At 41.3% G+C, this 15,383-nt stretch overlaps 1 protein-coding gene across 1 annotated transcript in view; it reads left to right on the top strand.

Moving 5' to 3' along the window:
- The first annotated feature begins 2,821 nt into the window (after positions 1-2,821).
- The window catches only part of TIMP2 (TIMP metallopeptidase inhibitor 2), a 91,138-nt gene continuing 78,576 nt past the window's right edge, over positions 2,822-15,383 (top strand). The window contains exon 1 of the mRNA XM_020965923.2: positions 2,822-3,791. Coding sequence (XP_020821582.1) covers positions 3,662-3,791 — 130 coding nt within the window. The 5' untranslated portion in view covers positions 2,822-3,661. The remainder of the gene's footprint in view (positions 3,792-15,383) is intronic.

Below are 15,383 nucleotides of genomic sequence, written 5' to 3'. Positions count from 1 at the left end.
AGTAAAATACTCTTAAAAAGAAAAGATATTCTACCTGCAAAATGTAAAAAACAGAAGCAAAAGTCTTCTTATCTTCTCTCAACCAACAGTGCTAGTCCCACACTGGTTGCATATGTCTATGTCTTTGTCTACATCTGTGTATATGTATATACACATATATATGTATATATGTATTGTATATGTGTATATACACACATACGTATAGCCAAATGGATACTTTTAATAAAATCATCTTTTTTTTCTAAATGTCTTTTCATTTTACCCCAAAACTAAGCTAAATTGACAAACTTATTTGAAACTCTTCTTGAAAAGAATACTCATGATATTTCCCCAGAAGTAACTCACCCTTCCAGGAAAGGAAGATAACCACAGTCTGGCAAAGAAGACAGGCTCCCTCCTTCACTGAGCAATGCTTTTGTTTTCCATATCAGAAACTAAATGTAGATACTCTAAGTCATTCTCTTCTAAATGAAATCTGGTTTACAATGTCATCATTCAGCTGAAACTGCTTTTTCCAAAGTTGACAAAGATTTAATTACCAGATGTAATGATCTTTCCCAAATCCTCATCCTTCTTGGTCTCTCTTCAAAAACTGACACTCCTCTTGGCCATTCTTCTTCTTTATTATTATTGTTTATTATATATTATTATTATTGTTTGTTTCTGGTACTGCTTCTGTATCTTAGTTGCCTTTCTACTTGTCTATTCTTATTCCAGCTCTCTTTGCTAGATCTTAATGTCACACTCATTAACCGTAGATGTCCACCAAGACTCTGTCCTGGGCTCTTTCTTTTTCTATACTTATCTCAATACCAGACATATCTCTACATATCTAGTCTTTCTCCTGAATTCCTTCACTAACTGTCTAGTCAACATTTGGAACTGGATGTCTTATAAAAATACCAAACCAAACATGTCTAAAACAAAACTCATCTCCAAAACTCATTATCTCTCTCCAAGAAACCCTTCTATACTTTCCTATCACTGTCAAGAGCCTCACTATCCTCCCAGTCACCCAAATGTATAACTTCAGCATTTCATCTTGGACCTCTCACTCGATGATTCCATATATCCAATCAAGTTAGCTGCTAAATGTTGTCCTTTCTCTTCTGGTAGACACAACCCTAATTTAGGCCCTCATTTCTCCACAGGTCTATTGCAATAGTCTATTAATGGGCCTCCTACCTCAAGTGTCTCCCTACTCCAATCTATCCTCTACATAGCCGCCAAAAGTGTTTTCCTAAGGCACAGGTCCAACCATGTCACCCCTTAACTCTATAAATTTTAGTGCTCTCTATTTACCTATAGAATCAAATAAATTCCTTTGTTTGACATTTAAAGCTCTTCACAATCTGGCCCCTTCCTAGCTTTCCATTTATCTTAAACAATACTACATTGTATAATGTTAATGAAGCACACATAAAGGGATGTGATGTGGTAAAGCAATAGCTCACAAACTCCTGGTACTAGAAATTCTTTCTACTTTTGTCAAGTCCTCATACAGCTCCCCTTAGACCAGGGGTTCTTAACCTTTTTTGTCCCATGGAATCCTTTGGCAGTTTGATTTAGTCTACAGATCCCTTCTCAAAATGTTTTTAAGTAACTGAAAGAAATGCTAACTTTCAGTTAGAAGTTATTAAAAATAAGGATGTCATTTGTTTCCCATCCAAGTATAGAGATCTCATGAAAAATACATTCCAGGTTAAGAACCCCATTTGGACCATCTACTTCCTTGAGTCAGCTCTGGGTGCTTCTTTATTTCGGGAAGGATAAATGCTCCCTGAAGCTGCCTCACTCTGGTACCTGTCTCTGGCATCCAAAGCAATTCCAGTTGGTCTAGTCTCTCAGACACCATTGTCAATGGGAAAAGGGATAGAGGAGAGAGAAGGGCAAATACTTTCTCTAGGCTCACTCTTCCCTTTGATCTGGGATCTTCCAGATAGACTGGCTAACTCCCAACACAGCTTGTTTTTATACATAGGCCCAAGAGGCATGACTGATTCTTTCCATTAATCACATTGATCCCTTTTTTATTTAATTAGAGGGGGAGTAGGGTATAGACAGGGCAAGGTATGACCATGTCACTCCCCTATTCAATAAACTCCAGTGGCTCTCTATTACCTCCAGGATCAAATATAAAAATCCTGTTAGGCATTTAAAGCCCCTCATAACCTGATTCCTTCCTACCTTTCCAGTTTTCTTACACCTTACTCCCCTCCATACACTCTTATTTTATGTAAAACACAATTTCCTGAGCATTTTCACTCTTTCTTGGGGCTGGAATTCTCTACCTCCTGGCTTCCCTTGCTCCCTCACTCAGCTCAAATACAACTCTTAGCCAGAAGCCTTTCTCCTCCAGTCCTCCCTAAGATTAACGTTTTCCCTTTGACACTATCTCCAATTTATCCTCTACCTTAGTCGTTTGCGTGTTATCTCCCGTTCATCTGTGAACTCCTTGAGAACAGAGACTATTTTTGCCTTTATTGTATTTGCAGGGGTAGTACCTGGCATATAGTAGGTGCTTAATGCCTGTGGATTTCTTGTATTGAAGTGGGGGGTAGAGTGCAGTACCACATTATATTTGTATCCCCAGTGTATGGTAAACATTCAATGCAATGCTGTATATATCTTAAAAGAAAAGGTTTTCTCATAAGCCATCTGTTTAACTTTCTGCTGAGTCAGTCTGTTGGGCACTATAGGCCGCCTAAAGCAGCTTCCCAAATCACATTTTAGGGGGAGTTATCACCAGATGCATTGGGGGGGGTGTCCAGGGAGGCCGTTTAGAAGAGTCTGGACAGCTGTGAGTAGTGTGTGAAACATCCGTTCTATAAGGATTCAGGGGCTGTGGTCAGTGGCTCTGAAGAGGCAGACAACACCCGCCAGGCTGACCACAAAAGAGAACAACAAAAAAACCTGATTATGGGCAGGCCCGAGTCTGGCTGGAGTAAATGAGAGCAGGAGTCGAGGCAGGAGGTAAAGGAAGAAGAGGGAAGGAGAGAGGGGCTGATGGGAGCAGCCCAGCAGCCTGCACTGGCCGCGAGCCACCAAGAGGAGGAGCAGAGAATCCTTTGAGCACATTAAAAAAGCCAGGCTTAGCACAAGCCAGAGGAAAACACATCCATAGAAGGAGCGTGAGAGAAGACAGCCCTGCAGTTTTTTTCCTCGTCTTTTCTTCTTTCTCTACTTCCTGGTGAATTGCTTCAAATACTTTTTTTTCTTCTCCCTCCTCCCCACCACTCCAAGCAACAAAGAAGAGAGAAGAAACTTTCTCCTGGTTGAGGCTTACCAGGTGAGAAGGAGGGTGTGCACCAAGGCTCCATTCGATTTCCTTTCTTTGCCCTCCCCCCGAATTCTCCCAACCCCAGCCCCCAATCCTTAGGAGTTCCGTGTGGACATCGCAGCCGGGCTCAAACCAAGCGTCCCCCCCGCCCCCCCATTTCCTCTCTGCTGGAGAGAAAGGGAGAGAGGTTTGGAGAAGAAGGAGGCAGCAGAAGCAGCGGCAGCTGCAGCGGCGACAGCAGCAGCAGCGGCAGCAGCCAACAGCAGCAGCAACAGCAGCACCCCAGGAGGAGGCTGAGGCAGAAGCGCTCCCGGCCAGCTCCCTCTAACAACGCCGCCGCCGCCCCCTCAACCCCGCCCCCTCCCCCCAGGACTCCCAGACATGAACGCCACTGCGAGAAGTCTCCTTCTCTCCCTCTCCATCCTGCTCCTCTGGAAGCTGGATCGGTTCAGCGAAGCCTGTAGCTGCTCCCCGGTGCATCCGCAACAGGCGTTTTGCAATGCAGATGTAGGTAAGAAAAGGCGGTTCCTCTCCTTATCTGTAGTATTCTCGGCCGGGCTTCGCGGCCACCTCCCTTCTTCCCCCACCGCTTCCTCACCCGGTTCTTTATCGCCTCTTGGATTCAGCACTTGGAAGCCACCCTCACCCCCAACTCAAATGAAATCTCCCAGGGGTGGGGGTGGGGGTGAAGGAATCTCACGTGGTGGCCAAATAAAAACCACTTGTTTAAACTAGCATCCACCCTTAACTCCCCTTCTTCTCCCTCGGCCCCCCACCTCGCCCCAACCCCTCTATCCTGAGCACAGAAGCGTTAGTTTCGTTAGACTCGGTTGTAAGTTTGACATACATTTGTCCCCTTTATCTCCTTCTCTTTCTTTCTCTCCTTCCCTCCCCCTTTCCTCTCTCTGATGCTTCTCAACCTCAGAATTCCGCTGAAATTCCACTGCAGCTCCAACCCCAGAAAAGGAGCCAGGGAATGGATTTGATTTTGGCAGTCGGCGGGCTCGAGGATGCTAGTAGGAGTGGGGGAGGGAATGGGAGACACAGCAGAGAAGAGGCAAAGCGGGGCTTTCTTTCCTCCCCCGACTCTCACCTCTTTCTTTTTTTTCCCCTCCCAAATCGAGCCGAGGAGGTGAAGGTAAGAGCCTCCCTCGGGAAGAAACTTTTGCAGGTGGGAAGGCTCTATGCCTGGGGTTGAATCAGTTGGTCTCCCCTCCCCCCTTCATTACCCGCACCCCCTCCTTTTTTTCCTTTTTCTTTTCTTCCTTTTTTTTTCTCCTTAAAGAAAAAGCTCCCTCCTCTTGAAGGATGCGAGACACTCTTCACAGACCAAATTTCGAGGGCTTGGAGTTTTCTTAGGGAAAGCCACCGTGTGAAAGATGGGCCTGATGTCTTGCCCAGGGTTCTCCCACAAAGCAGACTCTGCTTGTGTGGAGTGAAACGGTCTTCACTTTGTTTAAGATTTCTGTATGTGTGCATTGGGACTTTTACAAATGTTCTTGAAGTTTCTGGTGACTAGAAGTGGAGGGGTGGGGGAAGTCCTGCCCTTGACCCTGTCGCTGTTAGAATTTCAGAGATAATTTTTATTCTCCTACCCTCACTGGAGTCCTAGGAGAAGATGGCAGGAGTCAGGAAAAAAGAAGAGTGGAGAAAAAAAAGCTGGACTGATCCATGGTGGGTCCGGCAGACAGGGGGCAGCCAGAAAAGAAAGGAAAAAGCTGAGCAGGGTAGATTTCAATCTACTTACCAAGTATAAATAGCTTCACAGGCCTTTAAGCTCTTGGTCATGATTAGCCATGGTTTTTTTCAGTTTAACCAAAACAGAAGATATCAAGGTCAGGTTCTCTAGCCCACTATGCTTTTGTGTCAGGTTTATTTTTCCCCCTAAGGACTCTGCAACCCAAGCTCCTATTCCTAACCTCCTTCCTACTCCCACAGTCTTTTTTCCTTGTTAAGTCAGATAAGGAGATACAAGGTGAGGTATTGATCACCTGCCCTGGCCTGAAACTGGGGTTCCTCTTCCCCCCTGCCCCCTCACTTTAGTTGATGATTTCTTACATCTCCTGGTTTTTACCCTTCCTACCTCCCACAACAACAACAACAACAACAATAAAAACACCTGACTTGGCTTTTTTGGATTATATTGGCTTTCCTCATAGGCTTATAGTTCTGTACTACCTGTGGGAAGGACTCAAGAGTAGATTCAGGCTTTGCATTGTTTCATGGTTTCTTATTTTAATAATAATATCCAAACACATTTAGGTTTGCAAAGCCCTTCATCCTCAAGGGAAAAGTGAGTCACTCCCAAAGATTTGTCAGAATTTTGGTTTGACCAAGATGAATGCAGGATTATGTGGACACAATTATATGGATGACTCAATTTAGGAACATTTGGTCTTAAAAATCAGGGAGAGAAGGTGGTTCTTCCCAAACAGGATTTTAGAGAGGATGAGAAGGTGTTGAGGTATTCAGTTTGAAAGGAGAGGTGCATCCTAACTATCTCAGATGTGGAAATAGTCTAGGTTCTGGTGACTGCCTTCTCTTATACTCATTTCCCATTGAGTTTTACTGGGAGCAGGCTCGCAGATTTAGAGCTGGAGAAGACCTCCAAGGTTATCTGGTCCAGCTCCTTCATTTTACAGACAAGACAGCTGAGGTTTAGAGATTGACCTACCCAAAGTCACACAGGTTACACTAAATGACAGAGGCAGTATTCAAAGCCACATCATCTAATTCCAAAGCCAGAGCCCTTTCTAGTATGCCACCACCATTTGTAGGGAATAGCAGCAAGATTTACTGAGTCAGTGAATCATATCTCATGGGACTGAATCAGATCCAGACAATTGGGAGAAGCACATGGATCTCAAGACACACAGGTTCCTGTTTACTCAGTGCTTACCAAGGGGCTGGACTCAGGGAAAGCACCTCCACATATCTCTGCTGCTTTGAAAATAAAACAGAAAATTACTTCTTTCATCTGACTGCTCCCTAATCCCCAGGCCTCTTCCTCTTTGATTTGTTGGATTGCCAGGCCAGTGCTACAAATGGATGCCAGGACTATTTCAATTCTTGGTATGGTAGGGGGAGAGTACTTCTTATTTATTGAAATGAGGAATCACCCTTTTAAAGTGGGCCTCTTTATAGTTCATATAGTTCAGCCCTCTCTACCTTCATTCTTCTGCAGTGTCTCAGCTTAGATCATCAGAAACATAAGTTGGTCAAGTGTTCCAACATTGTCTTCTCTCAAGCCTTTTTTTTTTTTGGAAATGAGGCTGGTTAGAGATTGGATTAAATTGGGAGGCCCAAAGTGTTGATACAGAATCATTATTTTGGTCAATAAATCCTCTACAGTTAAGCAATAATGACTCACATTTTTTTGCCTTTTCAATTGTTTTGTTGCTGTTTAGTCCTTTCAGTGATGTCCAACTCTTTGTGACCCCATTTGAGGTTTTCTTGGCAAAGATACTAGAGGTTTGCCCTTTCCTTCTCCAGCTCATTTTACAGATGAGGCAACTGAGTTAAATAGGATGAATGACTTGCCCATCATCACACAACTAGTAAATGTTTGAGGTTGTATTTAAACTTAGGTCTTCCTGACTCCAGGCCAAGTGTTCTATCCACTGAGCCATTTAGCTCTCCTTTCTAATTGTATCTCAGCACGATGTCTAGAGCATAGTAGGTGTTTAATAAATACTTGTTCACTTGATGTTTGTACATCACTTTAAAGTTTGCAAAGCATTTTCTTCACAATAACTTGAACAGTAGGTAATAGAATTATTATCGTTCCCATTTGACAGATGAAGAAATTGTGGTTTTGAGAAGCCATGATTGGTTGACAGTCACAGAGCTAGGGAGTGTCAGAAGCAGGATTTAGGTCTCCTTACTATGGTGGCAGTACTCTATACGTTATGACATATTACCTCCCATGAGCTCCATGAGGGCAAGCACCTTGTCTTATTTTTTTTTAAGTGGAATCACATTTTAAATTTCAGGGCAGCATGTATTTATTTTTTATAATTTTTTTAAAGTGTCCAAACTTTAGGACCAAATGAATATTAAATTCTATTCAACATTGGCCCAAATTCCCTTGTGATCTTTGTTAATGGGCATACATAAGTTTTTACAGAGTTGTGAACAAAGGCAACCTGGTATATTGTGAAAACACTTGGATTCAGGAAGACCTGAAGTTTGAATTCTGGCTCTGTATTTTCAAAGCTATGTGTAGCCCATTTAGTCCTTCAGTAACTCAGCCGTTTACTTTTATTGTAAAGATTCAATGTACTTTGGGGTTTTCTGCTAACCAGAGATATCCTTATCAAGATTCTTAAACCTTTTTTGTGTCATGGACTGCTTTGGCAATCTGGGGAAGCCTTAGGCACGGCTTGTCAGAATAACATTTTCAAATGCATAAAATGAAATACGTGGGATTGCAACAGAAACTAATTATATTGAAATACAGTTAGCAAAATGTTAAACAAGTTCACAGACCCCAGGTTAAGAACCCCTGTACTGGAAAATATTTGTATGTATAGCCTGTACATCTATTCTCCCTCTCCTCTTTGAATTTCAGCTGTTGCCAGGCGGATCTCATTGATGATAGGCATTGCAACCAGATTCATTTGGTTTTTTGTCTTGTTTTTGTTTGGGAGAGTAAATGGGCACTTAACCAAGTGATTTGCCCAGGGTGACATTGCTAGTAAGTGCCCAAGGCTAGATTTGAACGCAGGTCTTCCTGACTCTAGGACCAGTGCTCTATCCAAACCAAAAACCATCTGGATACATTTCAGTTGTGAGTTTGGGGGGTTAAATTTCATAGAGAATGAAGGGCAGATAAGATCCAAAAACGTTCCTGAGGCCAACTGCATTGTTACCCATTTAGACCTAGTGCAGCACCACATATGATTGGACATAAAGTTTAGGAGAGTATAAAAAGACTCCACATTTATTAAGCACCTACTGTATGCAAGGTGATATTGCTAGGTGCTGAGAGCTAAGTGATGAGGTCCTTAGCCCTAGAAGAGCTTAAAATCAATGGGGTAAGGACAAATGCACAAGCAAATATAATACAAAGAGCATGAAAATACATTTCAAGTTCAAATATGTTATGAGGATACAGAGGAAAGAATTTTAGTCCTGAGGGTCACTGGCAGGAAAAGAAGAGGCATTAGAGGAAAAAAGAACATAGGTGTTACAGGATCTGGAAGTCATCCAGGGAAGTGGAGTAAGAACTCTGGAGACAGTACAGTTCTCTAACAAACTGATCATGCCACTCTAAATAGTCTTTGCCTTAATAAAAAGGATTTTTTTCAAGTGTCTTTCTTAACACAGCTCAGTGGCTTCAATTATATGACTGCATGGATCTTCTTCATCTCTTGGAGCATGGGAAAACTCTTCATTCTTCATATAATAAAGCCCTACTATCATTAGGGCATGTACTGTGAGATATGTTCAAGCAGGGATAATGTATAGACACCAGTATGTTTACAGCATCTCTCTTGGTTCCCTTTTATGACCAAGAGCCTATATTTTTCAAACAGCTGAGTGGAATTAAAGGAAGAGAGTGAGCATGCAACAGAACAAAGCTATCTGGGCCTGATCATAACCATGATCACACCAGTACTACTCAATTGATTGGAGCAGGAAAATATTTCTGCTTTGCAGATGTGAAAACTATGGCTTCTAGGGAGCAAATAAGCTAACAGTACCAAGCCTGATGCATGTGGAGGACTTCTGTACCTGTTCCCCTGGATTGTACTGCCTGTTTTGTTGGGCTATGTCAGATAGGGAGTTTTCTTGGATTCCAGTAGTATGCTTCTAGAGTATTCCAACCAGAACGTTTGGGTGAAGGTTTTGTTCTAAGAAAGAAGCAGCCTCTTGTGACATTTCATGTTTTACTTGATCATTTGCCTGGGTCTGGAAGCAAGAGCAAGGCTGAACAATTTTACTTTTTCTCTGCCAGAAAGTTCCAATTTATCATCCTCAGGTCATAAACACTTGCTTCAGGTAGCCTGTGTGGCTCAAAGATAGCATTAACCAGAGAGTGGATCAGAGATCCATTACAGGCACCTGGCGTGGAATTAAATGTCAACAAAGCCATCCTACACAGGTGACTTGCTTTGCCTTTTTAGCTGGCTTGGTGACAGGCTTCTGAACATATGAGAAGCTTTCTTCACACTGTCATTTAGAATGCTTTGCAGCTGAGAGGGTCATAGAGGTAAAGTACTTTTTTTGGCAGATGGAAATTGGATCTTTCCTCTAAAAATATAACAAAGAATGGGTGATCACCCTCTGTTTAAAAATGAGGGCAGAGTATGGAGACATGGGGGAGAGGGTATTGGGGACAAACTGAGTGTAATTTCTATTCTAAGATACCACTTCTCAATGGTAGGTTTGCTTAAGTTGTATACGAGATTTACTTAATTTTGGGGACAATTTTTTCTTGCAATTGTTTATTGCAGTGGTCAATTCAGAAGCATTGGGTTTAGAGTCAAGGTCATGCAAGTGGTAAGTGAGAGAGGAAGGATTTGAGCCTAAGTCCTACAACTCCAAATCCAGTGCTCTTGTTATTGTACTATGCTCCTTTTATAATGAAAGTACTTATAAAATTTAAAGACTGCTATATGTTGGCAAGATATTATTTTAGGAGGGTAGGGAGGAAAAGCAGAAGATAGGAAATAAAAAGCTAGCTGTTAGTGCCCCCCAAAATACAGCCATTCTCCACTCCCCCACTCATCCCCAGTTTACAGGTACTACTTGCTTGGTATAAATAGACATACTCTGGGAAAGCAGTTATTTGCAAGACTAGACTGGCCTACTCTTCAAGTTCTTGGCTTTATTCCAATGCTTGATGGTTTCAGTGACTGGAAGCCAAGGAAAGAACTTTGGAGAAAGGATTGTTCAAAGAACCTGGAAGGAAAGTCATTCTGAGACAAGGTTTCTGCGCACGAGTTTTATCTTTCCCTTGTGAGGACCACGCTAAGTCAAGTGATTGTGGTACCCAGTTCAACAAGCATCTACTCCTGCTCCAGGCACTGTGCTACATCTTGGCATATGAAGACAAAGACAAAACAGCCCTTGTTCTTAAGGATCTTATACATTCTTATGTTTTAGAGGAGCAGAAGTGTAGGACTGCACATCTCTGTGCTTATGATATATGTTTGATTTTCTACTTACTGGACTGTCTTTTGTCATACTTATCAGCAGCTGTTGTCAATGTGACTGGGGGAAAAGGTGAAACAGGAGGAAGGGAGGGTGTCATCCCAAGCTTTACCTTGAAAAGAAGAATCTTGACCAGTTATACCTCTGCAACTTTCTGAATTCCAGTTAAATAATGAATGAGTGGAAAGGGACTTCAAGAGGTCATCTGGTCCGGCTCTAGAGCCTGTAGGCTGGTGAATAGCTAAACCTTCAGAAATGAGGGACATAGACGTGATGTGGTCAGAATTAGAATTTAGCAGAACTGACTACTCCTTCTTTATGGCTCCCACCCTCCTGTGGGGGTTGTCACACTTTCTCAATTCCTTCCTTTCAGGAGCAATTCTCTAGTCATTTCACTGGTCTCCACCCTCAGAGGGGAGGGGTTTGGGCAAATCTCTGAGTCTCAGTTTCCTCATCTAAAATGTATTACCTTACTCAAGTGAGATAATATTTGTAAAACTCTTAAATAGTGCCTGACACATGATGAGTGCTTCATAAATGTGTTTTCCACATTTTACTTCCCTATATTTCACAAGACTGTTGTGAGGATTTAAATGAAATAATGTATGTGAAGTGCTATAAAATGTCAGCTATTATTATTTATACTGCATATGATAAACTTTTCCATCTTAACCATGTTCTGTGCTGCCACTGTTGCTGCTTCACCCTTGGGACTTGGCCACCAGAGTCCAAAAAGTTGTCACTCTGCCCTGCATTGCCTGGTCCATGTACCCTCATCTTTGCCCAGCCATTTTCTGCCTTGCTGTACTGCAAGTGTCATCCCTCCCCCCACTTCCCACATCTTGCTCTGAAAATTGTTTATCCAATCAATGCTACCATTGTTTCTGGAAAGGACACATCAGTGAATTTGCCTTTTGTTTCCATTTGTGATTTCTTAGACCAGAATGCCTTTCTTTGTCCACCAGTTCCCTTGTCAAAGTCATTCCTTTCCCATTATAATATAAGCTTTTAAGGGCAAGGAATGTCTCATTGTTTATACTCTTGCACTTAATATGGTGCTTGGCACTTAGTAAGTACTTAATAAATACTGTTCATTCATTCATTCATTCATTCATTCTGCTTCCATTCACATAGTGGTTGTGTGACTAAGAGGAAATAACTTAACATTTCAATGTCCCAGGTAACTCCCTAAGGTTATAATTTATGAAAGAGTTGCTAGTCTGCATCAATCAATGTGCAAGCATTTTTAAAGCATCTACTTAGGCCTTGTGTTGGGAATCCCACTTTCAAGGAGTTTATACTGTGTTGGGGAAAACAACATATGTATCAGCGGAGGGAGTTTCTTTTCAAACTGGGAGCTCCACACACCAATGAAATAACAGATCTGTTAGTCTAGAGCTAGACTAAAACTATCAATTACTCGTGTTATCCATGGATAATGTTCATTCCTAGGTTCACTTTGCCTTTCCATTAGGCACACTTCTAAAATGTCTTTCCTCCAGTGGTTGTGTATCCTTAGGGAATGCAGCATTACATTAACATCCTTAGCCAAACTCATTTAAAAATGTGTCTGCTGATGGGTGTTGGGAAGCAATGTTTAAATGTATTCCAAAGCCAAATGAAATATTATTTTGATGGTCTGCTCTACTGGATTATCCATCCATGTCACTCCATTCTATTAACACAGACAAGTGACAATTGACAATATTACATTGAACATTTACTAAAGCATTCTGTCTTGCTCTTGGCCTTATAATTTTATAGCGACATAGAAAATCAGGGGAAGAGTTGTCTACTTTTCATCCAAAAATATGACTAGAATTCAGTGATCACCCTGTATTTAGGGTACAGAAGACAGAGGGTTAGAGATTTTAGGTTTTAAATGATTAAGAATAGTATTTTTCACCACAAAGAAAGATTGTAGAATGACTACTGGTCTTAAAACCTGTGGAAGATTATCCAGTATAGTAGCCGACATTTCCAAGGGAAATGAGTTTTTGACTTATGCATGAGAAATCTGAACAATGGCATAGACTATATAATGGGTTTAGAATGTCCTCTCAATAAGAGTCCAACCCACTAAATAAACCCAGCCATTATTTCTTCTGGGCCTTTCTCTAATAATGGCATTTCTATCACTCTTAGAAGGTTTATTATGTATAGAACTGGCCTTGGATGGAAGTGAGAGGAAGTAATCAATGGGATGCCTTTCCTATTTTAACAATAGCTCACATTTTTATAGTGCTTTGTGGTTTACAGTGTACTTTTTTCAAACAGTCCAGTTTTGTAAGGTAATATATTAGCCCCATTTTACAGATGAGGCTAAAATAGATTACATGACTTAGTCATAGTCACTGAATTAAGTATCAGAGATTAGATTTGGACCAACCTAAGGACTTCCCAAAAGCCCTTCAGTCTCAGAATTGGGAGTGAGCTAGGGAAATCTTTTAAGCCATATAAACTTAAGTAGCTATCATTTTAAAAGGCCAGAATTTCTAATCTCCCTTTTACAGTAGAAATATTTACTTATTTGTTTATGTATCCTATACTGAAGAAGTATATAATTTCATTGAAGTTAATGGTTGTTGTTTGTATAAAGACTTGGGGGGGGGGAAGAAGAGTGGATTTAATCAATCACCTCCAGCTCAATTAAAGTAATTAATAGGGTGCTATACCCTGATACCTTTATCAAATTAGACCACATCTTCAGAATTAATTAATGAAAATTTCTAAAATAGCCACAAAAGCACCTGGTGTTACCATTATGCTGGTCATCAATTAACCCCTTTCACACCAAATATTTAGGGTTTGGTTTCTTTTACTCATTATTTAGGAAGATGTATTAAAATGGGAACAGATTTTTATTTTTATAATGGAAGAGATAAGGACTGGGCCTGTGATTTCACTGGTATAGGGAACTACAAAATGTGAGAACTTCTGTGAGTGCAGGTCAACACTTCTGCACAAATTAGAGTCTTAGAGAATTGCCTAGAGCACTAAGAGATTACAGTCACAGAGCCACCGTTTCAGAGGTGGACAGGAACCTAGGTCTTCCTGGTTTTGAGGCCAGAGCTCTGTCCACAACAACATACTTTTATAATGGGAATTAAGGGAAAATAAATAGTACTCATTTTACAGAGATTTGCTTGGCAATTTATCTTTGTTTCAATGTCTTTAATCAACAAGCAAGGGATCCATGTAGCAGGATAAGAGTCCTTGGGTGAGAATGGAGTAATACTTGGCCAGTAGTAGTATGAAGTTCCTCCATCTTGAGGAGCTGAGCAGTTGCTTCCACTCCTCTGCTCATATACAGAAGGGTTAGCAATTAGGGCCTTACAATGAGTCAGCTTCACATTGTGTCTAGGGGCTGTTAATAGAGTTATGACCGCTGTCATCCTTTTCCTGTGAAGCTAAAGAAAATGAAAATGGATTATGATTATAGCAAGAAGGTCTTAAGATACATACCAGAAAACAACAACTTTCTGATTGAGGTTTGGAAGGCAATAACATGGCATACCCTAAACCAGGAGTTCTTAACTTGGGATCCACGGAAGGGGGATCTGTAATTAAAAAATAATTTGATAACATCTCCAATATAATTGATTTTATACTTTGTTATCCTATATTATTTTATGCATTTAAAAATATTCTGAGAAGAGCTCCAATCATAGGCTTTACCAGACTGCCATCACACACACACACACACACACACACACACACACACACACACACACACAGAGGTTAAGAACCCCTGGCCTAGTCATCTGGACTAGGCAGTAACATTCCAAAATCAAAATTCTGTAAAAAACTGTAATATGACCCATCAGTAAGCAGCAAGTAACTTCTGTGATTAGAATACTAGCCTTATACTGTTTCTAGTAGGGACAAAAGACAAGACTCTGGAGGGAGAGGTAAAGGTAGCAGAAAAAGAAGTCAGCTGACCTTCATACTTGTCTCATTAGCAGAATGACAGTCCTGTAAAGTCAAGATACCTTGCTGAGGGAGGAAGGGTGTCACTCAAGGGTAGGCTGGTTAAATGTTCAATAATCACGACTGGGAGGGGTAGATGTGTATTCACAATACACTTTTAAATTTAATCTGCATTATTAAGACTCATAAGTCTAGACAGCCAACTAAAGAATAAACCAAGCCTTGATGTGTAGCCTTCTGAGGTGTAAATGCTTATCTTGGAAACAGCTCAGCCAGTTTAAGCTGGCTCCTGCACACCCTTAGTGCCAATGATGTAATTAATCATGGTGGTGTTGGGAGTGGTAGGTTATGAAAACCTCTAGCACTATGGTTGCCTCTCTAAGGATCTATGTATTGGGTACGATCATTTTTTGTTTGTCTGTTTTTAAGAATCTTTTGATCCATTTTCTCTGTTCATCCTAATTTTTTAGCACCTCTTTTCTGGTTGGAGATACATGAGCATTCTGATTGGACAAAACCCCTTGCATATCTGTGCCCCTGATTTCACCCCCTGCCCTGCTGTCATAGCATCAGAACACTGGTGTTCCTATGGCAACAGCCTGACATAGCAGGCCAGAGAAGAATCTGGAGCTGTTGCTGAAAATGAGAGAGCATTTATTTCCACTACCTTTGGTCATTTGGCAAGAGAAACCCCACCCATTTCTCCTTGTTGGCTTGTTCCTCATTGGCACAATTCTTTTCCCAGTTTTTTTTTTCCCATTGTGAGAGCATCACTATTTGGTCGCCATCTGTTTAGGGAGCTTTTGTTGTGGTGAGGTGATGAGGCATTCTGTTTGGGGAGAAGGGCTATAAATTGGCTAGCAGAGGCCCCCCCAAGGCTCTAGAAGCTCCATACCTTGGTAATTCTTTTTAATGCCTACTAGGTCTATAACACTTATGGGATAAAAAGAAGACCTAGGATACAAGAGAGGAGTGGTGGCAAAATTTCCACTTACTCATATGGTGAACATGGCTA

The sequence above is a fragment of the Phascolarctos cinereus genome, unplaced genomic scaffold, assembly GCF_003287225.1.
Source record: "Phascolarctos cinereus isolate Bilbo 61053 unplaced genomic scaffold, phaCin_HiC Scaffold_5;HRSCAF=322, whole genome shotgun sequence".
NCBI lineage: Eukaryota > Metazoa > Chordata > Mammalia > Diprotodontia > Phascolarctidae > Phascolarctos > Phascolarctos cinereus.
The sequence above is the reverse complement of the archived record's forward strand: the minus strand, read 5'-3'. Positions and strand labels throughout refer to the sequence as shown.